This window comes from Mandrillus leucophaeus, unplaced genomic scaffold (genome assembly GCF_000951045.1).
Source record: "Mandrillus leucophaeus isolate KB7577 unplaced genomic scaffold, Mleu.le_1.0 Scaffold174, whole genome shotgun sequence".
Lineage (NCBI taxonomy): Eukaryota > Metazoa > Chordata > Mammalia > Primates > Cercopithecidae > Mandrillus > Mandrillus leucophaeus.
Genome location: NW_012101743.1, coordinates 1,840,778 through 1,868,129, shown reverse-complemented (window position 1 = coordinate 1,868,129; position 27,352 = coordinate 1,840,778). Strand labels below are relative to the sequence as shown.

General features: G+C 34.9%; 1 protein-coding gene across 5 annotated transcripts in view; it reads left to right on the top strand.

Annotated features, from left to right (window-relative positions):
• The window catches only part of KLHL13 (kelch-like family member 13), a 195,461-nt gene that overhangs the window by 122,378 nt on the left and 45,731 nt on the right, over positions 1-27,352 (top strand). For 3 of the 5 annotated variants that reach the window (XM_011977131.1, XM_011977127.1, XM_011977128.1), the window contains exon 3: positions 24,717-24,858. In XM_011977131.1, coding sequence (XP_011832521.1) covers positions 24,717-24,858 — 142 coding nt within the window. Of the gene's footprint in view, positions 1-1,197; positions 2,265-24,716; positions 24,859-27,352 lie in introns of those variants that run through there. The other 2 variants (XM_011977130.1, XM_011977129.1) reach the window with 2 other exon arrangements.

Below are 27,352 nucleotides of genomic sequence, written 5' to 3'. Positions count from 1 at the left end.
GATAAATATTCCTTTTTCTGATTCCTTTGACAATTTCTATGAGTCCGTTTTGTGTGCGAGTACTAAAAGGAGTTGGACATATAATTTAACCCTTTAAATTGCTTGACTGAGTTTTTGAGGGCTGTTTCTTTTGTATGATAGGTTGAATAAAAATTGTATGTAAGGTAATGATGGTTGACATAATTTTAATATTTACAAAGTTCATATATTACTTGTCAGTCTTTCAAAGTAAGCTTTCTCTTTCCATATATGTATGTATGTGTGTGTATATGTACATACTGCATGTACATATATGTTTTGTGCCTCACAGGAAAATAGTAGTTTGTCTTTTTGCCTTGATATTGGTCTGTATCTTAAAAGGAAGGTGTTTGTGATTACATTAACTGACTTCATGCTGTATTTCTCATATATTAAATTTGGTATTTTGGAATTTTTGAAAATAGTTCCTTACTATAGAAACATTCATGTGTGTTTCTAAAATGCAGATGAAAAAGCCTCTTTGGGGACTAAATCTCAATCTTTAAAAACTAGGAATAATTTGGAAAGAGTATCCGAAAGCCAACTATTTAAGTTGGAAGCATGAGTTTATTGTTTGGATACAGGCTTGAAAGTAAATATGAGCTCTTTGTCCCTGCAGTGATTTTTTAAAATAGGTAGTGGCTTTCATGTCAATCATGGTCTGCCTTTACTAAGCTTGCATTGATGGAAATGGATAATTCTGTTTTTAGGTAGAAGCAGAAGGGTACTATGATCGTGAATTGCCTATATCAGAAGTAAAATTCTTCAGCCTATAAATAAAGAGTTCAGCATAATACTCATTTAACCTGTATTCACTTTTTAGAATTGTGTAGAAAATTTGTGAGTTTGTTTTGGTGCTTTAAACAGAAGCTTAAAAGTCACTTTCAGGGCATTTACAATGCTGTTTTCTGGCAGTATTTTAAAACAATATAGATGAACCCTTTATTTGCCATTGCTTTCATGAAATACCTCAAGCTGCCTTTGACAGCAGCTTCAATTTTTGAACCTCCTTGACAGTCGCTAATCCCTATAGGTTACCGGACCCGCTGTTGAGCTTTGGAGTGGTCCCTGCTGGACACCTGCTTGGCCAGCGGCTTTGGTCTTTCCTCTAGGCAATTTGTGAGCTGTTTGCGGGGGAGGGAGGGGAGGAGTAAGGGGGGTGAACAAGAGGGGAAAGGAGAGAGAAGGGGAGGGCAGTATTGAATTAGATTGTTGATCGCGTCCCTCTGAGTACTGCTATTAAGATCATGCTACTCTGTACTTCTCTGCTGCAGAAGACAGAGTGATATTTGTGTTACTATAGCGTGTTGTAAATGTATGAGATTTTGCTCATCTCAGCTTGGAAATAAGAATAGGGAAATGAGAGCAACTTGAATCAGAAGCTACTAGAAGAGCTTGCAGAGTTCTGCAGCAGTTTATATTCTTCTTACATTTTGCCTTCTCCTAGCTGGAAAACAGAGGGACTGGAATTTTTGAAACGGGCTTTTCCCATAATGGCATTCTTGTATTGTGTGGCCAGAGCTTGCACAGGAGGAAAGCAGGCTGCTGAATTTAGTCACTGATCTCTGTTAGCGGTGGCCTAAGGCTATGCTGAGGTTTATATCTCATTTGTATTGTTGCAGCTCAAAAGAAGATTGTTCAGAGGATGACAAGTGTATTCTGAGTAGGTATGTTGTTTCATTTTCATATGAAACCCATCTATGTTTTTTCTTGCTACTATTGGTCAGAAATCAGGTTAATAGGTGCAGAATATAGTACAGTGCTGCAGTATCCCTGTTAAGGTAGAACAATGGTATTGCAAGCTTAAAAAAAAAAAAGCCTGGTTGCTTTTATTAAATAAAGCTGCATTGTATGGTATGCATAGTGCAGTCTTAAAAAAATATATACTGCAGTCAGCGCATTTCTGGCACTATTGTTGAGTTGAAATGATAGAATCATCATATTGCTTTAGGGAACAGAAGAATTTAAGGAGGTACCTTACAGCCCTATTTTACAGATTGGAAGCATCGGTTTAAGGGCACTGGCAGAATCCTTTGCTTGTTCTCCGCGGCAGCCACTGCTGTGTCAGTACAGTGTGGAATGGAAGTCCTAGTTGGTAGTCTGTTATGGAAACGCTCTTTACTGTTATTGTAGTACCGTGGTGACAACATGCCATTGAAATGGAAAACGAGCTCTCCTGCTATCTGGAAATTCCCAGTTCCTGTGCTTAAAACATCCAGGTCAACTCCACTTTCTCCAGCATACATGTAAGTGAGAGAAAATAGGATATTAAAGTGGTATTTCATTCATGAATCTACCTTGTGGCAAAATGGGGGCGGGGGAGCCCCCAAACAGCAAAATCCAAAAACCTACAGGATTAAAAACCTCAAGCTTGCTTACATTTAAAGATGTTGGCATGCCCACACTTCATCATTGTTTTGTTTTTCTAAAGTTTATGTTTATTTAAAGTGTTTAATGGTAATCTAATTACCAGTGTGAAAGTACAAAGGCATAACTAAGGAATTGCAAAAGAATTAACTTTAATATTTAACATATGTTGGATTTGTTTGAATTTTTGAATATCTAAAACACTTAGGATGACTTATTCTGTGTAATGGCATTAAAAAACTGATGGTGGTGTGTTAAATATGGTAATGCCTCTATACTATTTTTTCATGAATTAAAAGCAGAGTTAACATGGATCAGAAAATGAGTCTTTTAATTGAGACTTTTATACTTTAGTTGTGTATGAATATTAATACGTTTAATATTACATATTTCTCAGCTTTATCATTCAAGTTCTCAAGTGTAAGTTTGAATTTGTGCATATTATATCTCTATGAGCAGTTATTTATATTATGGGGGTTGAAAAAGTATTCTACAAATGTCTGTTTTAAAAATGTATTTTAAGTAAATATGTACTGAAGTGCACTGGGAAGTCTTTCTAGAAATTTTCAAAATTTTTGAAAATCTTTTTAAATGTGCAGTGTTGCTTTAAAGGCAAAATCCAGGAGATATAATAAAATGTTCTTTTTGTTCATGATCCTTTTTGGTGGAGTAAAACCGAATCTTTTTTAAAAGAAAATATTAGTACGAGAAAAGCTTTTGAAAAGAATGTTTTAAATTTGAGTGTTCCTTTAGAAATATTTATCAGTAGGAAAGATGTGGAAAACTTCTCCTGCCTTAGTTTAATTGTGTATTTAGAGCTGTGGTGAGTTGCCATTTTTTAACTTAGTTTTTGTTTTATGTGAGGTAGAGATGCACAATTACATCTATCTCATTCTTTGAAAGGCTTTCAGATGCTGAGAAAGTGTGGTTATGCTCTCAGTCCAAAAGAAGCAGCTCCCTGGAAAGTGCTGAAAAATGAGGGCATTTCAGAATTAAATCCTGTCATCATTTTATTTGCAGATTTTTTAATGCTCCTTTCTGTTTATGTTCCAGGATATTTTTATCTCTTTGGGTGTTACACTTGTTTTCTATGAAGTAAAAAAAATAGGCTAGTTTGTAAAAATAAACCAGCTATATTTGTTTTTCAAAAACTGTGTTTGTCAAAAGCACAAATTAATGGAGGTGACAAGTTAATGGAGGTGAGAAGTTAATGGAGCTCTTTCAAATAATCTGAGAAAATAGGATGCTTCCTGACTTTATGCATCTTAACTGGCAGGAAATGACTAAAGATTTACCCAAAGCAACTTTATTATAAAAACAAAACAAAACCTCACTAAAATCAGGTTAAAATTAATAATGGTTATTAATGTTTCTAATATTCCTGCTATATTTGATTGTCCAAAAGATCCAAATTGCAGCCCTTATTGTAGCTGATTTGTCGACTTTTAGAGATGGTGAAATAAATGCCCATATTTTATTAATTCATACTAGCCACAAGCTCAGATACAACTCAACACAACATTTTAAATTAATCACTTTCTTCCTTTTAAGTACTTACCTCTTTGACCTGATGATATGAGTGAATCAATTTAGAAGATAGAACCTACAAAATATAATAGATCTTGCATGTTGACTATTGGTTGTTGGTAGTGCACATAGGTAGAATGGAAAAATATATTTGAAGAGCTTATGGTAGGCTGGAGTATTTTGACATTGTTACGGACTATTTTGACATTTTAACACCACATTACTGAATTGGTCTTAACTTTTCTTTATATGTATATTAATACTTAATAGTAAGTAAATATGCACAGATAGAAATTTATGTGAAATGTAGCAAGACTAGCTTGGGGAGGTTAAATCAGGTTTTTAAATATGTTGTTTAATTTTTGACCATTTTAGATCACAGTTCATTACCTCACTTGGCCAAAAATAAAAGCATCATGTTTAACATGTTTTTCTCATCAGTACTTCTCTATATTCCTCAACACATTTACACACAAAATGATACTTAAGTATAGCATAATTTCACTTCAAAAATGATAAAGACTAAATTAGATTACTGTGTCAAGTAACATTATATTTGTTCTCACAATTTGGCTGGCAGACATAGGTTTAAATGGTTACTTGTGTCTTTTGGGTCTAAACTCTTTGCATTGAAATGGAATTGTTCAATTCTGACTCCTCAATAAATTGTGATATATAGGAAATTTACCTGTAAAATCATGTGTAAGTATTTAAAGTATTATTTTGAATATAGAATTCTTCATAGGTGATATAAAATCTTTTTGTATGTATGCTTACATAGCATCAGTATTGGTTTGTAATGTTTTATCATTACTTACCATGCTTTGTCAAATATATATTACGTGATTTTCATTGAAGACTTGCATACTTTGTCAAAGACTGAAATTTCAATATGAAATATTTTAGGTAGTAGTAAAAATGTGTTATAGTGATTGAGCATGTGTGGGAAAAATCTAAAGGCTCTTTATGGTCTCTTTCTAAACCCAGTGTATGTGCTTCTTCGCTGTAACTCTTTCATTGATGCTACAGATAGGGCAGTACTGCTGTGCTAGTGAAGGCTACAATAGAGAACATTTTACTTACTACAAACATTGAACAGCAAGACTATTTTACTTTTTTCCTTGTGGGTTTAAAGTCCATGTTTGTTTTCTTTCTGTTTGTTTAGAACTTGCATGACAGTTGAAATGTCCCAACATTTTTAAGATTTCTCTATGACGAAGACTGTAGTATTTGTGGCAATATTAGGAGAAATAACATCTTATATAGTATAAAGCACTTAAAAATTTGCTGTAATGTCATACTAGAAAAGTGGGATATCTTAAATACAAAAGAGTCAGGAAAATAATACTTCAGTCTCTAGATTGATTGATGATCAAATAGTCTTTATTGGGTACATATATTCTTTCAGCTTTAGGTTTGAGCACTTGCAGGGTGGTGTGCCATCTATGTGGATTTCTGAAGGGATTGTCTTGATAGAAATAGAGTACTTGGTGACATGTGTTTGCTTCGCACTCTGCTCAACAGTAGGTTGAAGTTCAACCTTAGCCTGAGGGAGGATCTCCTGGCCAGTGTAAACTGCATTAGTAAAGACTCTGCCCCTGTCAGGTGCAAACCATATAAATTACTCTGTCATTTTGCCTAAATTAATAAAGCTGAAAGGGCAATCACATCTAAGTGTTTTTATGGTGTTTAGGTATTCATTGTTTTAAAACAGCAAATGGTTCCTTCAGGCTAATATTATAGGGTTAATGCCTTGTTAGATGCTAAGGACACACTGAAATAGAACAAAATTAGCACTAGTGATCCTTTTATCTTTTCTTTTCCAGCAGCGAGTTTTGACAATAATAGTGTGGCAAGCAGGAAGGCAATTAGGTAAGAATTAACCAGTGAAATATAACAATGAATTCTAGCAAGACAGACCCTGTGAGTTGTTTTCCTTAGAATGTTACCTTTCTCAGTCTAAAAGACAATGAATGTTAGTGAACTAGACTTGTTCTCCTTTAGACTCTGCACTTACATTCAGTTAGCTTCCTATTTATAATTATTTTGTTTGATATGTAAAAAATATTTTTATGATAAATGCCAATAACACAACGTTTTATAGTAATTGCTACTATAATTTCTTCAATAAAATTCAATGCCTGGCATTTCCTGAGACAAGATTGTGAATATTGTATAAATGCTCCTTGTTTCTAGGTGATTCACGGCACAGACATAATAAAAATATGAATTTTCTAAATTTGACATGTTTCTATCCCGTAAGATTGTCTTTTTTTTCTAATTTAGTAAATAAAACAAAACTTTGCCGTTACAGAAATCTTTCTTGTCTAGCAAAATACTTATTAAATTGATAATCATTCATGGTTAGATAAATATTTCTTATCTAGCAAAATACTTATTAAATTGATAATCTCAAAATAGAAAAGAATGTTTAGTTGCTTTCAAAACATAAACTCTTGCTTGTGTCTACTTAATTTGTTTTTATTACATATACACAATTTAACGAAATTACGTGGAAAAATAACACAGCTAACACCTAAGATAAATTTTGTGTTAGTCTGCAACTTTTGTGGCATGTTCTTTGGGAATTTGCATTGTCTGAGCTTGCAGAAGGACTAGGTTGTCATTTATTAATGGAAAATCATAGAGATGGAAGTGACCTTAGAAGTCATTTAGAAAGTCCGAACCCCTTTTAACACAGGAACTCATTCCATGACACCTCTTGAAGATGGCATTCCGTGTCCTTCTTGAACGCTGTCAGTGACAAAGGGCTCACTACCTCACCAAGGCTGCACCCTTCATTCATGGACAGCTTTTCCTTGCATTGAACAAAATCAGTTCCTTGTATCTTTTATCTCCCATTCCCAGTGTAGCCTTATAGAGCTATATAGAAAAAAAATCTATTACATGCACACTTAGGTGTCTTCTCATGTGACAAGGTTTTCAGACCCTTCACTCTCCTGGTTGTCCTCACTTGGATGGTTTTTTCATGTTAATCTTTATGTAAGATACTACATTTGAATGTGTCGCTCCACATGGGGTCCAAATAGAAGACAGTTCTCTTCCTTTAAGCAGAAGCTCTGCTTGTCTTAAAGGGCCTGAGATTATATATTTTTTTAATTACAGGATTCACACTGGCCCCTAGTGAATTTACAGTTTGCAAATTGCCTTTTTGAAGGCCTTATGATCAGATTGCTTGCTCCTCACTGTCTGTGTTTATTCTTTTAGCTTCTTCAGATCTTTTAGTTTGAGGAAGCCTGGCATGTGCAAGTGAAGTTAACATTTTGTTTTAAAGCCTATTGTGTATGTTTTTTAAAAGACCTCTTGAAATCATTTAATGTAACAGAAAAATATTGCACACAAGACACTTGCAAGACAGAGAGCTAGTGTTCCTGTCACTTTCAAATATTTCAAAGACATTCACTGGTCAATAATTTATCTAGATTCATTTTTTTATACTTAGTGTATCTTCCAAGTAATCGCTCCCTCCACTGCAAAGAAACCACTTTCTACGGAGGGAAGAGGGGCAGAATTTCAAATCTCCATACCATCATGGGAAATACGGAGTTATTGAGAATTTCACATATTCTGGTTGAAACCTGTAATATTTAGTAGAGACTTAAATGCGGCCAAACTTGGGGAGAGGGAGAGATGAGAAAGAAGTATGGGATAGGCAAGTATTTGTGCTAATGACTTGCAGTTAAAGAGTTACGAATTACAAACAACATACATATAACATTTTAGATTGACATGGCTGCCATGGTGTGTTGCTTTATATCCTCAAGACTTTGAGATAGAGGTGGTATAAACATGAGATTCTTGGGGAATCAGTACATAAATAAGTTACTAAGTAATTCGTTTTAGAAAGTGCTCAGTTCTTTTTCAATCACCCTGTATGTTAAGTTTATAACATTCAGCAGTTACTCAACTGTCTATTATGTGCCAGGCATAACTCTGCTGATGATTAGGGGCGCATAGTCCTTACGATCATTCAAAGTGATTATTTTTTATCTTCCATACTATCTTCATTCATAAACAATTAAATAGCTGAATTTATTCTACTGCCGTGAAAATGTGGGACCAAGACAAACAGGTTAAATAAATTCTTGCTTACTGTATTTTCAATATTGATAATGGATTTAAGGGCAATGAAAACACTACAGAAGAAAAATTTATCTGGACTAAATGAGGAGACTTGGATTGGAGGTAGATAACACATTTTAAAGTGCATATTGCACAGGATGGAAAATGAAGCAATTTATGTTTAAATTTGATGGTATCTTTTTAAACAACAAGAATGGAATACTATTCTTTACATTGGACAGGGAATGTACTGTTTAGGAAATAATGCACTTATGTGCTTTATAGCACACAAGGGTACATATATTACCTTCCAAGCAGTAATAATTTGATCTCAAACTCTAAGATGGAATCTTAGTTTAAAATAAAATTATATTGTGTTTCCAATTATACTAAAGTATTTTTCCCAGCATAACTTACTACGATAAGGGTATCTGTTGTTTTTAACCCATTTCCCCCCCACATTTATGTCATGCTAAGGCAAGAACATGCCCAATTTATTGGAGAGCAGTTCTTATAATATAGTTCAATGGAGTAATGAAGTAACTTACCTTCAATAACAAAAAAAAAAAATAAAAATAAAAACAAGTTTCAGAACTCTATATTAAATTTTAATCTAGCATGTATAACAGATATTCTAAATTTCACGAGACATATTCCAAAGTTTTAAAATGTCCTAGTTTAGCATAGTTAAATATAATACAATTTATTTTCTTCTATTATAGAAGTGCTAAGCACTTAATTTGGTTCCTCCCAAAAAGCCCTATAAGTGTACATCTTCTCACTATTTTACAAATAAGGACACAGGTTCAGAGAGGTTAATTAACTTGCTTAATGTTACACATCAAATCACAAGTTGAGCCAAAATTCAAATTTAGGGCCACATGATTTCAAAGCTCGTAATTTCTCCAGTGCCTTTTCATTTTTATGGACTTTTGCTACTTTCATTTCATCTATTAATTATATAATACCTTACTAGGATTAGAAGAAAAGGGAAGTATGGTAGATGGGAAAAGCTTTTTGAATTGGGTGGTGGTATAGGAAGAGGTTAGAAAGCTTTACTTGAATACTGTCAAGTGGTGAAGTTGAAGGAAAATATTGAAGCAATTATCTTTACTTGCTCATATGATATCGGGATTAACTTCATGTCTCTTGATGTTTCCATAGTTGCTTGAAGCATTATTCCACCTTCACTGATTACACACATTTCCCACTCATGGTAATTAGCTACCATAGACAGTGCTGTAGCTGGTGTACTCTTTTTAGCACGTTCCAAGGGTTCTACCCCAGTCAATATGTTTAGTACTTTCCTGTGGACATTATCCTCCCACTACTTAATTGCATGTAAATACTCAATGGGAAAAAAAAAAAACCCTCAAACCTCTATGTGTTACTTTTCTATTACTGCCATATCAAATTACTGCAAACGAATGGCCTAAAATGTCACACATTTATTGTCCTACAGTTTTCTTTTTTATGAGGTGGGGATCTCACTGTGTTGTCCAGGCTGGAGTACAGTGGCATGATCATGGCTCCCTGCAGCCTCGACCACCCGGGCTCAAGCAATCCTCCTGCCTCAGCCTCCTCAGTAACTGGGACTACAGGCACGCACCACCACACCCAGCTTATTATTATTATTTTTATGTGTAGAAATGAGGTCTCGCTGTGTTATCCAGGCTGGTCTCAAACTCCAGGGCTCAAGCTATCCTCCTGTCTCAGCCTCCCAAACTACTAGGATTACAGGCATGAGCCACCATGCTTGGCATATTGTCTTACAGTTTTTCAGGTCGGAAATTTGGTACTGGTCTCACGGGGCTAAAATCAAAGTGTCAGCAAGGCTGAGGCTCTAGGGGAGAATCTGTTTCCTGCTTATTCCCGTCATTGACAAAATTCCATTCTTTGTGGCTGTAGGACCAAGTTTTCTATCATCTTGTTGGCTGTAAGTTAAAGGACAATTTCAGTTTCTAGAGATTGCTTGCGTTCTGGCCCTATTCCTCTCTCGTTAAGGCCACCAAAGCAGGTTGAATCCTTTTCACGTTGCTTTCTGGCTCACTTTTCTGCCTTCCTCTTCCATTTTTTCAGGACTCATGTAATTAGATTAGGCTACATGGATAAAACAAGACACTCTCCATTTCAAAGTTTGTAACCTTTATCACATTTTCAAAGTCTCCTTTGCCATGTAACAACATATTCACAGATTCCTGGGGTTAAGATGTGGACATCTTTAGGAGGTCATTTGTTCTATCTGCAGCACTCTAGTTGAACAGAATCATGTTAGGCTTACACGTGCATTGTAGAAAGTGTTCCAATTAACCCACATGGTTCTACAAATTTTACATTCCTGTAACTAAACCATACTTATTAATCTCTGGATCAGTAGTTTTGTTCTTGAAAAGTATAATAGTTTAAACATTACATAGGCAGTTATAAGCCCTTGCAACAATGATTTCCTGGAAATCTTATTAAAAAGTGGAATTATCCAGTGACAGAACTATAATCTGGGGTTGTGTTGCAAGTATCATGAAAACAAGTTTCTCCTATTAGAGCTTTTATTGTGCTATACATTTTATAAAATAGGCACAATTGCTTTGATTACATCAATTTTGCAAGCATATACAATCATGTAAAATACAGATGTGAGTGAAATCGAAGATACTAGTAATTTAAAAACTGTATTTTTTTCTTTTTAAAATGCAGGCTATTTTGAGATGGTTCACATAGCCCAAGTCTCTTATTAAAAGTTAATAAGTAATAGTGCTACCTTTTGAATAAAATCATGAAATTAGTTTTCTTAATAAAATTTGACGCAACAAACAGAATCATTCAGAATAACTCCGCTGTTATCAGAGCCATTTAAAAAAGGGAAAAGCAAATAAATATTAAAATAAATAACACTAAATAAACGAAAAAAAAAAGTACTAAGTGTGTGCATAATACAAGTTGGTTGAGGTTGATTGCATTTTATTGCATTGAAAAAAATTTCAAAGGACTCTACATTTCTACCTTCTGAAAACATTTTCAGTTTATTCAAAAGACTGTTCGAAATCAGATTGAACACAAAGGCTACCAGAAAATAATAGTTAGCAACTAGAAGGTCCTTGCATGTCTCTGGAAATTCAAATAATACGGGTTGTTGAGAACCTTAAAAAATCTTCAAAACATAGTACATAATTAGCTAGCAGTGGCATATGATTATGTGGTTGTTGCTAACGCACTTTAGTGTTTGGTTTTTGGCAGGCGCAGGGGGCAAATATTGAAATTTTGAATGTCAATTAACATCTACTGAGTGAAATAGGAACACTTAAATAACAGGTGAGGACTGTCTATGCTACTCAGTCATTGACCATTATATTTTATTATTCAGCAAGTTATGGCCTCAAAAGTGGCATTTCTAAACTTGGAGGTGCATCCAGGAAAGTTCTGATCTCAGATCTGGTTACCAAACTTTCTAGATATTGTCTGTTTTCCTATTATGGCAGGTGCAGGGGCTTGATGGTATTTTAATTTATTATTATTACTTTTTTTGTAGAGACAGGATCTTGCTATGTTTCCAAGACTGGTCATGAACTCCTAGCCTCAAGCTACCCCCTGCCACCCCACATGTGTCCCCGAAAGTGCTGGGTTTACAGACATGAGACACCACACTTGGCCTTCTGATGGTATTTTAAATTTAAAAGGTTTAGATTGAAAATATTGTGTTTCAGAGCACTAAAATTTAGAGAACCAAATATTATGAGAATGGTGAATTGGAGTGGCAAGCTCAGTTGAGTGTGTATGGGCAATTGGGCTTAATTTGTGCTTATGCGATCCCTCTGTACCTAACTGCACTCCCTTCTTGCTTCCCACATTTAAGTCTCTCTCCACAGCTGTTTCTAAAAATTCTAAGTTAACTTGGCTAATCATTTACAAGTTGCCTTGTAACATGTTTTATTTTCACTTTTTTTTCTGGTTTCAAAAATATAGAGCTTTTCACTGATCAATGAGATAAGACCTTGACATCATATAATGCACATAATTATCTCACTCAGGGTTCTTTCAATCCACAAGCTGATAGGAACCTTAGAAATCACTCTTTTGGTCATACCATTTACCGTGAAAGAGAATGTGATATTAAGGCCTGATCACTTTTCCTCCATCTGTGTACATTTGTATTGATTATTTAATCCAGTCTTAATTTATATTTCCTTTTTAAAATACCATTTCTTCAACTGCATTAAAATTAATGTTAAAGATCAGCTTATACAAAATCTTAACTAGGTTTCTCTTTATTAGATGTGATTATTAGATGTGATTATATCAGAGCTTTTCTCTTGTCTGACAGTGAAGCTTGTTCTTAATTAATAGTCTGATCTAGCTTTAGTTTGGGTGGACCTACAAAATATTTGAAATACAATTTTGAAAAGTATATAGATGACACTAGATTGTGAATCATTGTCCGATAGATAACCCCTTAGAATCATCAAATTGAAGTGACTTTCTCATTCATTATGATCACTTTCCTACAGAGGGTGTGTGCATGCAGTCATTTCTGAATGATTCACAGCTAAACAAAGTTCGTGGAATTGGAAACAAAGGTTTGGTTTTAAGTAGACTGGAGACTTGGCTCATTAATATACTTTTCATAGAAATGTTGCTGAAGCATATAGATAGATGCAATTAGAGTGTCTTTTTTCAAATGATATGAGGTACTGTCCCATCATCAAGAGTTTTGACTTTCTTCCATATAATTAAAATTGCAGGTTATTTTTTTGAATAGTGAATATTGTGTGATTGCTGATCCAGCCCTGCAGATAGCCTGATATGGAACAAGTACTCCTTTAAAATAATAGTAAGGAAAGTTGATGTTATTTATTTATTTTTATTTGGTGCTTATATGCTAAATATGAACTGATACTCTTCTGGATTAGAGAAAAAAGTTGGCAATTGTTTTGTTACTGTGGTTTATATGAATTATACAACATGATATTTGTTAGTAAATAATGGCAAGCATTTATTATAATTTTATATCATTTAATTATTTGGAAAGTAATTGTTTTTTATTATCATCGCTTAGCAAGCAAGTATCCTGACTGCTCTTTGTTTTCCTATCGTCTAGTGCAGTGCCTGGCACATAGCTGATGCTCAATAAATGTCGATTTTATAAATGAATTTAGAGAATAGTTTTTAGGTCTGTACCTCTGTGCAAATTACTTCACATGAGAGTGTTAAGTTTATTCATCTGATATATGCAGTAATTGAATATAATCGTTGTCCCTTATGCATGGTTTCTAACTCCTTGGAATGAGTTACCTGTGGTTAACCATGGCATGAAAATAGGTGAGTGCAGTATAAGATATTTTGAGAAAGAGAGAGAGAAAAAGAGCACGTTCACATAACTTTTATTAAAGTATATTGTTATAATTGTTCTATTTATTATTAGTTATTGTTGATATCTTACTGTACCTAATTTATAAATCAGGTAGTTACGTATGTATAGGAATAAAATGTAGTGTATATGGGATTTGGTATATCCATAGTTTCAAGCATCCACTGGGGGTCTTGGAATGTATCCACCGAATAATGGGGGCTATTGCGTATCATGGTCTTGTTGGAGAGTAAGTTATGACTGTATTTCCTATGAAAAGAACTAATCAAAAATCCAGATTCTGTTCATTGTTGCTTAGAAATACCATGATGCTGGCACAGACTGAAAGTAATTTTACTAGAAGCAATTTACCAGTGACCAAAATGCTTTAGTGATGGTTCATCAAATTGTAACTGATAAGGAAAATAAGTTTTTTTTAATCTGTTCTACGATGGAAACTACTCTGAAAGTTAAGAGTTATTTGACTTATTTTTACATGCCGTTCATCATAATGCAGAAAACTATTTGAGATATTTATGTTTTGAAGCTAATATGCTTGTACTTAAATGATAATGTGTTTTGTGTGTATAGTTTGGTAAAAGAAATCACTGACTCGGAGAAAAAGAAAACCTGACTAGGGTTTAGGAGAAATAAATTAAAAATTAACACTCAAAAAAGTATTTACATTTATGTTCTGAATTTTTTATACTTAAAGGGCTTCAACCTAACCATAAAGGTTTAGCTGATATTAGATTTAAATTAAACGAATTTTCTTTCTATTAAAAATGATTAAATACAATGGCTTTTACACATTGCTTGTTTAGCAATAGACAAAAAATGCATAGCTGTAAATTTGTAAAAGCAATATATTCCAAAGCAAAACAATTGGTAGTTTGTAAGTAAATTTGGATTTTTGTTTGTTCTATGGTCATTAAACATTTATTGTGAATAATTTGCTGGAATGTGCAATTAGTTAAGGAGGGCTAGGCCAGGAAGCCTTGACTTCAAGAGTGTAGGATTTGGCTTTTGTTCAGCAAGCAGTGACTCACTGAATACCTTTGAGCAAGGAAGTGCTTTTCTGAGCTATAAATACAATCACAGTATATATAAAGACCATTATGTATGTGAAAATTATAATTAAATCCAGGTTAGAGGTAACAGAGACAAGAACTATGGTAGAGGCAGTGAGAGTGGATGGGGGTTGAGGGATAGGAGCATTCTAGAGAGAGATTCAGTCGAACTTAACAGTTGATTGGACATGGGAGATGGGGAAGAAGCAAGGGTCAAAGGTGGTCAAATAATTTTGGTGATAGCAATTGTCTTTTAGAATCCAAATATTTTATCTGTAGCTCTCTTGAATGTATAATATCAGGATACATTGGAGATTCCTGAAATTTCTTCTGACTGACCAACATTTTAGGAATGGTCATTAAGAAATATGTATGTAGTCAAATTCATTACCATTAAGCATATCTTTGACATATGAAAAGATTGGATTTTGAAGATGTAAAAATGATGATCGCTTCAACAAGTAGCTCATGGAGATGGAGTGAGTGAGGGTAGTAGCATTTTCCAACTAGCTAGGGAAACTTTTAACACCTTGACTCCTTGCTACTCTCATCTACATGGTGACTCTTCTCCCCTTGTGTCTGCTTCTCACCTGCACTGAGAGTCAGAAATTATAGTTTGGAGTGTGAAACACTGCTTTAAAGGACTGCATAAAAGGAAGGAAAGGAATACTTCTCTTTTTTCATTTATCTCACACAGATTAAGATAAGTACTTCATTACTACTTCATAATTCATAGATTGCTTCTGCAAAACACATGTACACACAATCTGAAAATGCTCCAGTTATCTTCAATTTAGAATTCCCATTTAAATGACCAGGAGATTTGAATGCTTGATGCCTACTATGTCATTTTTATCACAATGGTATGTTCTACCCAAGAACACATAGCCTTCTTTTAGCCAGAGAACATGGTGTTTCTAAAAATAAACATCTTACCCCCAAAGAGGCAAATTCCTCAATGATTTATAATTTGGAATAGCTCCTCCCCAAATAATCAGTCTACCTTCCTGAAAAAGATTATACATTTTGTAAATAAATTTTAATGTTTTAGGTAATGATGTATAGTCATGACACATAAATACTTTGCCCAGATGAATCCTTCTTTAGAGTTACTGCGCCATGGATAAACACTTACGGTAGTTTTGGTAGAGCAATTTTTGTTATTCACATTAGCAGAGTTGTCTGTGACTAGATCCTGAAATTGCTCTGTGATATGGACTGGAATATTATAGTGATCTTAATCAAAATAGCTTTCTAGGAGTGTAGTAAAATGGTGGATTCTGAAACATTTTAGGAGAAAAACCAGGAACCAGTTCTAGAGTTAAAGACCACATATGTACTCTTAGAGTATGATAACTAAATATGTAGATAGGTGAGGGGGCTGTAAGTAACAGTAAAGACTTTTTGCATCTCCTAACAACCTGAGAGCTTATGGCCAGCAATGGATATGTTTATTTATGGGAAGCATAGTGCACAAGGGGTAAGTTGAAGTCTTGTAACAAAATTTTGTGGGAAAAAACCCTTAATGATGAGGCAGATATGCAGAAAAGGGACAATAACTTTAATGTCGAAAAATGATACTTAAATTAGAGTCTTTGCTTCCCTTGAGCCCCATATCTGTGATGCACTTGAAAGAACTATCCTAAGAGTGATTCCCAGACTCATTAGGTTGAGAGCCTGTCTTCTTTTTTTGTATCATTCTCCCCTGTCTTAAAAATACTGGCTGTCATATTGAAAACGTATGATTGATTTGATACTGATTTTTTCCTACATTCATTGAAATAATTAGAGATGACTCCAGGCCATTAAAAAAGTCAAGACTGAGATTTGGTAAATTTATTACGGGCTTTGAATACATAGAGTCATTGGGACTCTTAGGGCTGCCAGCTATATTTCTTATAACATGGAATGCAACGGTTGTTACTTTGTGAGTCTTACTCTTAGTTTTTTTCATGTTTCCCTTTAAAAGATAAATAAACATTCTCTTAAGACCTGGTCATGAATTATTGACTTTGTGAAGTTGAATAGAACTGGGAAATTCAGAAAAGGATAGGATTTTCACCACCTTTTAGCAGTTGATTAATGAGTCTCCTGTTCCCAAATAGATTTGTCTCAGTTATTTTTAATTGGTTTTGCGTTTGTAGAATCTGCTTTAATAATAAACGCTAAAATTGGGTAACTCAGATGTTTGAATATTTAATAAAAATCTTAGGGAGGTGAAACACAATTCTTTCTTAACATGCTTTTTGATTTTAATGCACCTTAGCAAAATAGTCAAATTTTAAAGTTGATGAGCTACAGATAACGGGAGTAAAATGACACCTTGGTTAACAAATCCTCTGGAAGCAAAGCTCCTAGAAAATTGGCCTGGGCACTGAAGGGATTGGAATACCCATTCCAGTTTCTTCATTTTTGGATTAAAGAAAGAGAAGGCAAGCTCACTGCTGCAGATATAGAGACTTCTCAAAGGGCAGTGCTAGCTGTAGGGCGAAGCGTCCTTCCAGAGGGCCTATGCTTCACCAGAGGATTGTAACTATTTCCTCTGTACACTGGGAAGGGGACTCTTGACAGTGATGGGAGCACATGCTGTTTCTCCCATCCCACTTCTACATATTGCCATCTCCCTACCACCATTACTACATGTGCATTCCTTCACCTATGTGGTTTTATATAAGCAAGGAAGATTTGAATTCACTTGTTTGTATAGAAGGTATGGAATCAACATTTAGAAATTCATTCTTCTAATTATTTTTAAATTACTTCATTAGAAATAAAATAATTATCTCGTTCAGAAAATATAATGGATTCTTACATACCCTATCTACCTACCATTCGTCCATCCATGTATCCATTTATCCATCCATCCATCCATTCATCCGTCCATCCATCCATCTACCTACCAATCTACCCATCTACTTATCTTGCTTTCACACAAATATAAGAAATGTGGAGAATGAGAAATAATATATAAACTAAGCTTTCTAAATAGAAAACATTTTTGGTCAAGATGAATTAGGCATGATGCAGTTTAACTGGTACATAAATTTTAAAAGACGAAGGGATACTAGAATCTTGAAATATGGTAAGTAGAGGGAGCAAATATTACTTTTGAAGTTCTTTAAGGACAAGATTGAGATATTCAGTGGAAATGCCTTTTGATTTGGGTAATTAACTTTCATCCTGTTACAGTTATCTAATGGAGTATCGTTTGTCTAGCCCAATTCCCTTATCTACATCATAGTGTTATATCTGTTATTGTGATGGTTGGCATTAGAGTTCAGAATATGTTGTTTTAAATGTTGATATCAGCGTGTGAAATTCTCCCCAAATTTCATCTGAGTTATTTTCTAGGATTTACTACCTCCCTACCCCATATGTGTTGGGACAATAGCATGAAAGATTTTTAGTGTTGGTATTGTTTTTATGGAAATAGAATGGTAAAAGTAAGTGATCTTCAGATTGAATTAATTAAACCAGAAAATTACTTGCCTATAACAGAATGTATCTCTCTGATATCCTCCTTGTGCTTATAAATTAAGCATTGAAATGCTAAGTGACTTATCGCCTCTACTGTCTGCTATTTTTAATTTTTTAGGCTTGGTATAAATGGGAACAATGTGGGCTCTCAATTCAGATGTGGGTTCAAATCATAGTTACCAGACTCATGGTGAGGCCTTAAACTCTCCAAGCTTCAGTTCCCTGTCTTTAAATGAGATTATTACAAGGATTAAGTAGGATACTAGAATGTGCCTGGTACAGTGCTTAGTACACAGCAGGTGCTGGGTAAACGATCTTATTCCTATGTTAAAAACAGACATAAGCTATTTATTAATATGATTCTATTTTAAATGTGACAGACATGCATATAAGAAGCCTGTGCAATAGCTTCTTATAGCCCGTGCAATAGCTTCTTATAGCCTTGGAAAGATAGCAGCTATTTTATAAAATCTCATCTGTAACTAAAGAATTCCATTAGTGAAATGATTTCAAGTAGATGATAATATATTTATGTCATTAAAAAAACTACAAATAACTAACAAAAGCTTTATCTTTCTTGATTCCTTTCAGGCAAACACCTCATTAAGAAGATATATTCTTTAAACAACAATTAATTTATGCCTTATTAATAGATATTACTTTCAAGCTCACTCTTGTTGGTATTTGAAAAAGAAAAAAGAGAGTGAAGTTGCTATGATATTTATCATTTCTTTGTGTAATGATACTGTAAATGACATTTTACTTGGGGGACAAATCTTTCAATATTTGAAATTTTAAGTTTTTATTTTTTTCAACAAAAATGCCAGGCTTAGTTTATATACATTAGTTTACTTCATGAGTTGGAAATTTTGTTCCCGATTTTTTTTCAAAACATGTTCCTTTTCTTCGTAATGAAAGTTGAGTATGTGTACACTCAAACTTGTGTGATATCATTCGGCTTTTGTTTGGGAAATGTGGAGAAAGAGAGGAGTAGAAAAGCTATTAATATCTTTAAAATTCAATGCAGTATGAATACTTTGACTCTATCTTGAAAAGCCAATGGGAAATGGCTTCTACCATCTTAAGTTTTTAATTTATTTCTCAAGGGTGGAAGGAAATACCTTGACAGATTTAGCCCTGAAATTCAAATGAGTATGAGAACAGGTGGTGAAATTTCTTCTCCACCTGCCATGCAACTTTATCACAAGAAATGTTTCATTTAGCAAATGCTGCTGCTAGCAGACACTTCTCTGTTTCAGAGCAGAAAAGCAAATGGACGGAAAGTACTTTGAATAAAACCGTTTTCTTGATTTTCTTTTTAAATTATGAATGTGAGCAATATGTATTTTATTTTCCTGGGGATTGGGTAGTGGATAGTCAGTGCCTTGATTAACCAACCTGTTTTGTTGTATTGTTAAACCATTCATAGCTTTCTTGTTTTTGTTTTCATTTTGTTTTGTTATTGTTATTGTTCCTGTGTACCAACCCACTGACACTAACTTTAGTTAAGGTAATATTATTAATCTGGGAACTTCAAATATCTATGTTATACTTTTGACACTAATGCAAGAGACTTTTTTTTAGGCGGAGTTTCACTCTGTCACCCAGGCTGGAGTGCAGTGGCGCCGTCTCGGCTCACTGCACCTTCCCCCGCCCAGGTTCAAGCAATTCCCCTGTCTCAGCCTCCTGAGTAGCTAGGATTACAGGCACCTGCCACCGTGCACGGCTAATTTTTGTGTTTTTAGTGGAGACGGGGTTTTACCATATTGTCTGGGCTGGTCTCGAACTCCTGACCTCAGGTGATCTGCCCGCCTTGGCCTCCCAAAGTGCTGGGATTACCGGCGTGAGCCACCATGCCCGGCCTGGGACTTTCATTCTTTTGTTGCAGTGAAATTGAGTTTTTAGAATATATTGTTAGATTTAACCTTTTTTGGTAATGAAATGATGGCAAGTGAAGCACTATGAAACAAATGAGGGAACTAAATAGAAAAGTGTTGTTCATATACTTTTACCTTTCTAGCTTTTCTCTAATTCTTCTTTTTTCCCCTCAGAAATTACAAATAGTACAGGAAAGTGTAGAGGACAATCTTTTATTCATAGCAGTATCAAGATGTGGCTTTTTATTTGATGTGAGCTAGACATTAATGTACCAATGCATGAGTTAGCACACATAACCTCTCTACCAAGAAAAATTAAGTGTTTTTATTGTGTTTTCATGATAATAATTTCAAGAAGCACTAAAATGTTCCCTTTTCCTTGACAATGAAATTTGACCACACCTGGGTTTCTGTATAACATGAACTGCTATTTGCAATGGTAGAAACCAAGAAATTGAGGTACATATTTTATAATTTATCAAGATGATATCTTATTTTTTAAACACAATGGTACTGGTTTCAGTGGATTATCATGGGATTTATTTAGGTATGGAGATTGAGGAGCATTGGAAGATTATTTGTAGATTTTGAGCCAAATGATGCAATTAAGAGGTGCTTTCTCCTTCCCCATATAGCATTCCAACAAACATGTTTACTATGATGAATTATAAGAGTACATGGTTTTCTATAGAACTTCTTCCAAATTAAACCTCTACAGAGGGATTCATTGAAGAAAACACATTTAAATCAGATCAGCAGAACACTCTTGCTGTGGCCTACCTACCAGGACATAGATACCAGGACACAATTCTTCATTGTCATGTTGCTTGCTATTAAAAAAACCACATTTGTCCATTTAGTGAGTTTTAAATTTCCTTTGAAAAAATCCATGTGGATGAACAATTCTATGCAGACAGTAGTAGGAGTTTATTACATGTTTTGCACTAGCAATTTTGAGAGTATATCTTGTACTCTGATAATTTTGCAGGTTTAAAGATAGAATCTTTGTGTTAATTTGCATATTCTGGAATACTGATGAGGTTGAACATTTTTCTATCTGCTAACCATTTGTACCTTGATCTTTGTGAATTGTGTGCTCATATCACTTACATGTTTCCCTTCGGGTAATTTTAAATATGTGGACATTTCGAGGCAAGATTACAATGTTGGCAGCCCTTTGTTAACATATGACAATGGCTGAGACTTTTTTTCCCTTTTTCTTTAAATGCAGTGCAGAGAAATGCCACAGTCTGTGTATGTTTGGTTTGACCACGTTTACAAGGCTTTCAGTAAAATGATCAGACAGTGCCTCCATCTCTAAGCTAATACTCATCAAAAAAGTAGTTGTTTTCTTTGAGCAAGCACAGTTGAGCGATTCTTTGTGAAAGATTGCTCTTGAGGTTTATGGTTGGCCATTGTTTCAAGAATAAGATGTGTGCTGTGGTGATGGGGTAGGCCGGGGGTGGCATGCAAGCAATATACAGACTATAATATTGTAGGGAAAAGAGAGATTTAATGTTGAGAAACAAAATTGGTTAATATAGTCTCTCCCATGAATAATTTTATAGGGTTGGTGAAATGGGACTATTTAGACAGAATTTGCCAGATTCTAACTTAACATGTAAAAGTGGATCCAAATGACAACTGTTTTATGCAGATTTAGGAAATTATTATTCTTACATGGGCTTATGTAAAACAAAAGCTTTGCTGCATAATTTTCTTATAAACTTCAAAGCCATTATCTACTTATTTATTCTTAGACTTGAATTTTCAAACTGATAGACCTGTGGAGAGCAGAGGTACTCTGTTAGGTAGCCTTGGAAGAATTAGTGGTAATTAATAATCCTGCTGTGTTTCATATTGCTAGCATTACCTCATGGATTCAACCCTATGATGGGGAAATTATTTAAGTCATGAAATTGCTTGAGAAAAATTTTCACGAGACAGTAAATTCCTCTATATTAGGATTTCTCACCTTTGGCACTTGACTTTTTTGCCTGAGAACAGCTTTGACCTAGAGAACTGTCCTGTGTTTTGTAAGATGTTTAGCAGCATCCCCAGTTGTGACAGTGAAAAATGTCTGTAGACATTACGAATCATGGGGGTGGGAGAAGGGGCAAAATGCCTCCTGCTCCCCCTGCCCACATTGGGAATGACATGTATGTATATTGTATTTAACCATATGAGTTGAAAAAACATCAGATTAAAAACTGTTATTTTTTTTTTCTTGGCATTACTCAGATAATCATTCCTTTAAGTATAGATTGATATAATTGTGGCTTGAGGTTTACAGAGAAGTGTTACCTCTTTGCAATGTTGAAGAGCAGTGTGCTTCACTTTCAATCAATAAACTTAATAAAGGGGAGATAGATGGGAATATTGAATCTGCTAAGAAGGTTAACATGGCATGTACTGTTACCAATGCAGAAATTAGTAGGGAGTGTTTTGAATGTTAAAAAGTCAGAAGATACTGATAAAACATCATGAAAAAGATAATTTTAGTCCAGGTTTCTTCAGCTTTTGAAGTAATTAATTAAAAAGGCAAGTATATTATATTGGCAAGAAAGGGCTGCATTTTCACTTTTTGCTTTCTGTTTTTAAGAGCAAGAGACAAATGACAAAGTAAACAAGTTGTTATCTGTAGTTTACTCAAAAAAGCAATTTCCAGCATATGTCATTTTGGCAATGTGAATTCAGCTTTACTCCTATCTCTTTTACATCTGTGGTTTTATAAGAATTGATGGTTTTATAAAATTGATGGTCATTTAAGCACTGCATAATAAAGAAATGTCTTTGGAATGATCTACAGAAAGAAGATTCTGTATTCATTCAGAGGACATATATTAAGTCTCTCATGCCAGGCTCTGTGCAGGGAATACAGAAACTAATAAAACAGTCTGCTTGAATATCCTATTAATATAATCTGGATGAATAGACATTTTCTGGTTAGGGATACCAGTCACCATCAATCAATTTCTGACTTTTCCAATTGATTCTGTAATTTTAAATGCCTGTCCACAAAAGTTGTTTAAAAGTGTGTGTGTGTGTGTGTGCTATATATCATAAATATAACTTAATTCTCTTTAAAGCTATTTCTGATGCTCTGGTGGAAGGCTATATCCATTTTCTTTTATGCTTTTTAAAATCTTACTTAAATTCTCTTCTTTATTAAATATCTATCAGAATTGAATTAAACATGGTTATGTATTATTAATTCATTTTTGGTTATACTATGGCTCTAATATCATTAAGAAGAATTGATGTCACCCTTAAAGCCAGAATTTTTGCTAATTATTGCAAGACTGAAAACCACTTGGTTGTTGTCATAATTCAAAAAGTAGAATCTTTAGTATAGTCTTTTTCTTGTTAAAACTGATCAACTTGGGGTTATAGGTATCATAGGAAAAAAAGGTGAAACCTTTCTGATATTGGATAGCTCAATTAGACAGTTAGAAAAGCAAATAATCCAAAATTGAGGAAATTATAGAAAAGATGAAGCGTTCCAGCGCTTGAAAATCTGCTCTCCTTTTTTCCTAATGTCTACTTTAGCAGTCTTTTTAGCAGTCTATATTATGAATGCAGAACCAAATTCATGAGCCATGGGCTCCCCACTCTTAGGCAGGTGATCCAGAGACTGTTTTAGCAATGTATACCTATGGAGAAACACAAGATCTCTTCTACGAAATGATGAAAGGTTGTTAATAATGGCCCATTTTTAGTATAACCTAACTGAGATTTTTAAACTGCCAAATGTATTGTCATATTCTTTTTCCAACTAAGTGACCTATTGACTAAGTTTCTCCCCCCTCTTACTTATGCCCCTTGAAAATATTATTACTGCAATATATGCAAATACAGAATTGTCTGTATTTATATTTTTAGTATTCATTTCTTTGAAAAGGTGGAAATGTGACTAGATTGTAGCTATTTAACAATCCCGGCCGGGCGCGGTGGCTCAAGCCTGTAATCCTAGCACTTTGGGAGGCCGTGACGGGTGGATCACGAGGTCAGGAGATCGAGACCATCCTGGCTAACACGGTGAAACCCCGTCTCTACTAAAAATAAATACTAGCCGGGCGAGGTGGCGGGCGCCTGTAGTCCCAGCTACTCGGGAGGCTGAGGCAGGAGAATGGCATAAACCCGGGAGGCGGAGCTTGCAGTGAGCTGAGATCCGGCCACTGCACTCCAGCCTGGGCGACAGAGTGAGACTCCGTCTCAAAAAAAACAAAAACAAAAACAAAAACAAAACAAAACAAAAAATCCCAGACTGGTAAGTGAGAGATACTGTTAGAAAAAGAAATTATTTCATGTGAAAAATTTTGTTCAGTTGAGGTTGACTGGAACTATTACTAATAACAGAAGAGAAAGTAATGCATTAATATATCACAACTAATCTTTTACTTTTATTAATGGGGGTTTGGAGTGGGAATCAGACTAGACCTAGATTCAAACCATGGGCCAACCACTTTAATAACATTTTGACCCCAGGTAAGTGGTTTCTGACCCTTCTTTAGTCTGTGTATAAAATTATTGGCAAGTACCTGCTATATAATGACTATTCAACAAATGGTAGCTATTATTTTTTTCTTTTCAAAATTAGGTGTTCCAAATTAATTTTAACTATATGCAACACAATTTGATGGCATTGCTATCTAAATAGTAAAATATCAACAGTAATTACTGTGGCCTCTAAAAACTCTGTGACTATAATTTTGAACCACCTTTTAAGTTGATTTCTCAGTTATCATCTGTATTTTCTGTACTTGGAAAGCATTTTACAAATATACATTTCTTCTAAGATAAAGAGTGATACAAGCATATAATATAGTGAAACAATATTCACCATATTGCATGGTCATATGATTGCAATAGTGATTGATTTTTTTTCTAAATGATCTCATTGTAAATTTTACAAGTTTTAATTTCCCCTTCTTTCTTATGTAAAAAAACTTTCAGATCTCTTGTGGAAGAGGAAGACCAACACATGAAATTGTCCCTTGGAGGCAGTGAAATGGGCCTCTCATCCCATTTGCAGTCTTCCAAGGCAGGACCTACACGCATCTTTACCAGCAATACCCACAGTTCTGTGGTGTTACAGGTAATTTAAGCTGTTTCTTTGGTAGTATTTACGTAGCTTTAAAAAACCCACCATGGATTTTGTGGTGCAGGATGTCAGAAGTGGGGGAGGTTGTGGGTGTGTATGTGTGAATAGGAAATATATGGTAACTATTTTTTGCTCAGTTTTGCTGTGAACCCAAAACTGCTCTAAAAAATGAAGTTTATTAAATAAAGAAACAAAGACAAAAACTAACCAGGAGAGAAATCTTGGTGGAGGAATGCACACATTCCTGAGGTTAAAAAATCCTCAGAGTCAATTTTTTTGTTTGGTTTGTGTAAAGGACGTTTTGCCAGTATGCCACTTTCTTACAGAATACCATATCTGATTTCATTCCATAGCAGTCAAAGTAAGTATTACAGGGTCCCTACACTGAATTTTCTAGTTCCTCATTCACAGCCTGTTTTACTATCATCTTTGTAATGGTTCTAAAGATTGTATTTATTTGGTGCCCCAACTCACATTGGTAGTAGTACCTGTGGGAGTAGAGGTTAGGACTGCTGGATACAAACCCTCTGATACATACAATAAGTAATAACTAAAATCAAAGCAGGGGACAGAAACACAGTAGAAAGCCAAAAGAACATGAAACACAGCAATCTGGAACTACTTAGCACAGGGATTAGAAGCCTAAGTACTTCTGACCTTTGTGGACATTTTCCGACTTCTGTGGGCGTTGCTGAATTAGAAGGCAATATGATACTGGATGTCCATTAATGTCTTCTAAAGATAGTTAAATTATAACTATCTTTTATAGTTATAAAGATATAACTATCCTCTTACTACTCTTGGTAAGATAATGAAAATATGTCTTTCTAAATGCATATTTAAAAGAAATCTCCCCAGATGGATTTCATGCATATCCCTGATCAAGAACCATTATAGTAAAGCTGTATATAGAATATAATATAATGAGGGACAAGGTTTAAACTTGCTGTGCATCCTGTATGTTTAAATGTAATTTCACCAGATTTCATTTTCTTTTTCTCCAAAATGTGACTTTTGACTAGCATACCTCTAAATTTCCTTCTAGTTTCAATCTTTGAATTCAGTAAAATCCCATTTCCCCAGTATTTCAGTTTCTAATTGGAGCTGAGGTTTATCTAAGGTTCATTGTCCTGTGGGTATCATCAATAGATATTTGAGAGTCAGGAATGAAAATCTTTCCATCTCCTGGCATCTTGAAGCTGTGTAGGGAAAAGGGAAGATGGCCAAATAGAACAGCTCCGGTCTGCAGTTTCTGGCAAGATCAATGCAGAAGGTGGGTGATTTCTACATTTCCAACTGAGCCTCTGCTGGTGATACCCAGCCAAACAGGGTCTGGTGTGGACCTCTAGCACCTCCAGCAGATCTGCAGCAGAGGGGCCTGACTGTTAGAAGGAAAGCTAACAAACAGAAGAAAGGAGTAGCATCAACATCAACAAAAATGACATCCACACAGAAACCTCATCTGAAAGTCACCAACATTAAAGACCAAAGGTAGATAAATCCACAAAGGTGAGGAAAAACCAACACAAAAAGGCTGAAAATTCCAAAAACCAGAACGTCTTTTCCCCTCCAAAGGATCACAACGCCTCGCCAGCAAGGGAACAAAACTGGACAGAGAATAAGTTTGACAAACTGACAGAAGTAGACTTCAGAAGGTGGGTAATAACAAACTCTTCCAAGCTAAACGAGCATGTTCTAACCCAATGCAAGGAAGCTAAGAACCTTGAAAAAAGTTTAGAGGAATTGCTAACTAGAATAACCAGTTTAGAGAAGAACATAAATGACCTGATGGAGCTGAAAACACAGCACGAGAACTTTGTGAAGCATACAAAAGTATCAATAGCCGAATTGATCAAGCAGAAGAAAGAATATCAGAGATTGAAGATCAACTTAATGAAATAAAGTGAGAAGACAAGATCAGAGAAAAAAGAATGAAAAGAAACAAACAAAGCCTCCAAGAAATATGGGACTATGTGAAAAGACCAAAACTAAGTTAGATTGGTGTACCTGAAATGGACGGGGAGAATGGAACAAAGTTGGAAAATACTTTTCAAGGTATTCTGCAGGAGAACTTCCCCAACCTAGCAAGACAGGCCAACATTCAAATTCAGGAAATACAGAGAATGCCACAAAGATACTCCTCAAGAAGAGCAACCCCAAGACACATAATCATCAGATTCACCAAGGTTGAAATGAAGGAAAAAATGTTAAGGGCAGCCAGAGAGAAAGGTCGGGTTACCCACAAAGGGAAGCCCTTCAGACTAACATCAGATCTCTCTGCAGAAACCCTACAAGGCAGAAGAGTGGGGATCAATTTTCAACATTCTTAAGCAAAAGAATTTTCGGCCGGGCGCGGTGGCTCAAGCCTGTAATCCCAGCACTTTGGGAGGCCGAGACGGGTGGATCACAAGGTCAGGAGATCAAGACCATCCTGGCCAACACGGTGAAACCCCGTCTCTACTAAAAATACAAAAAAATTAGCCGGGCG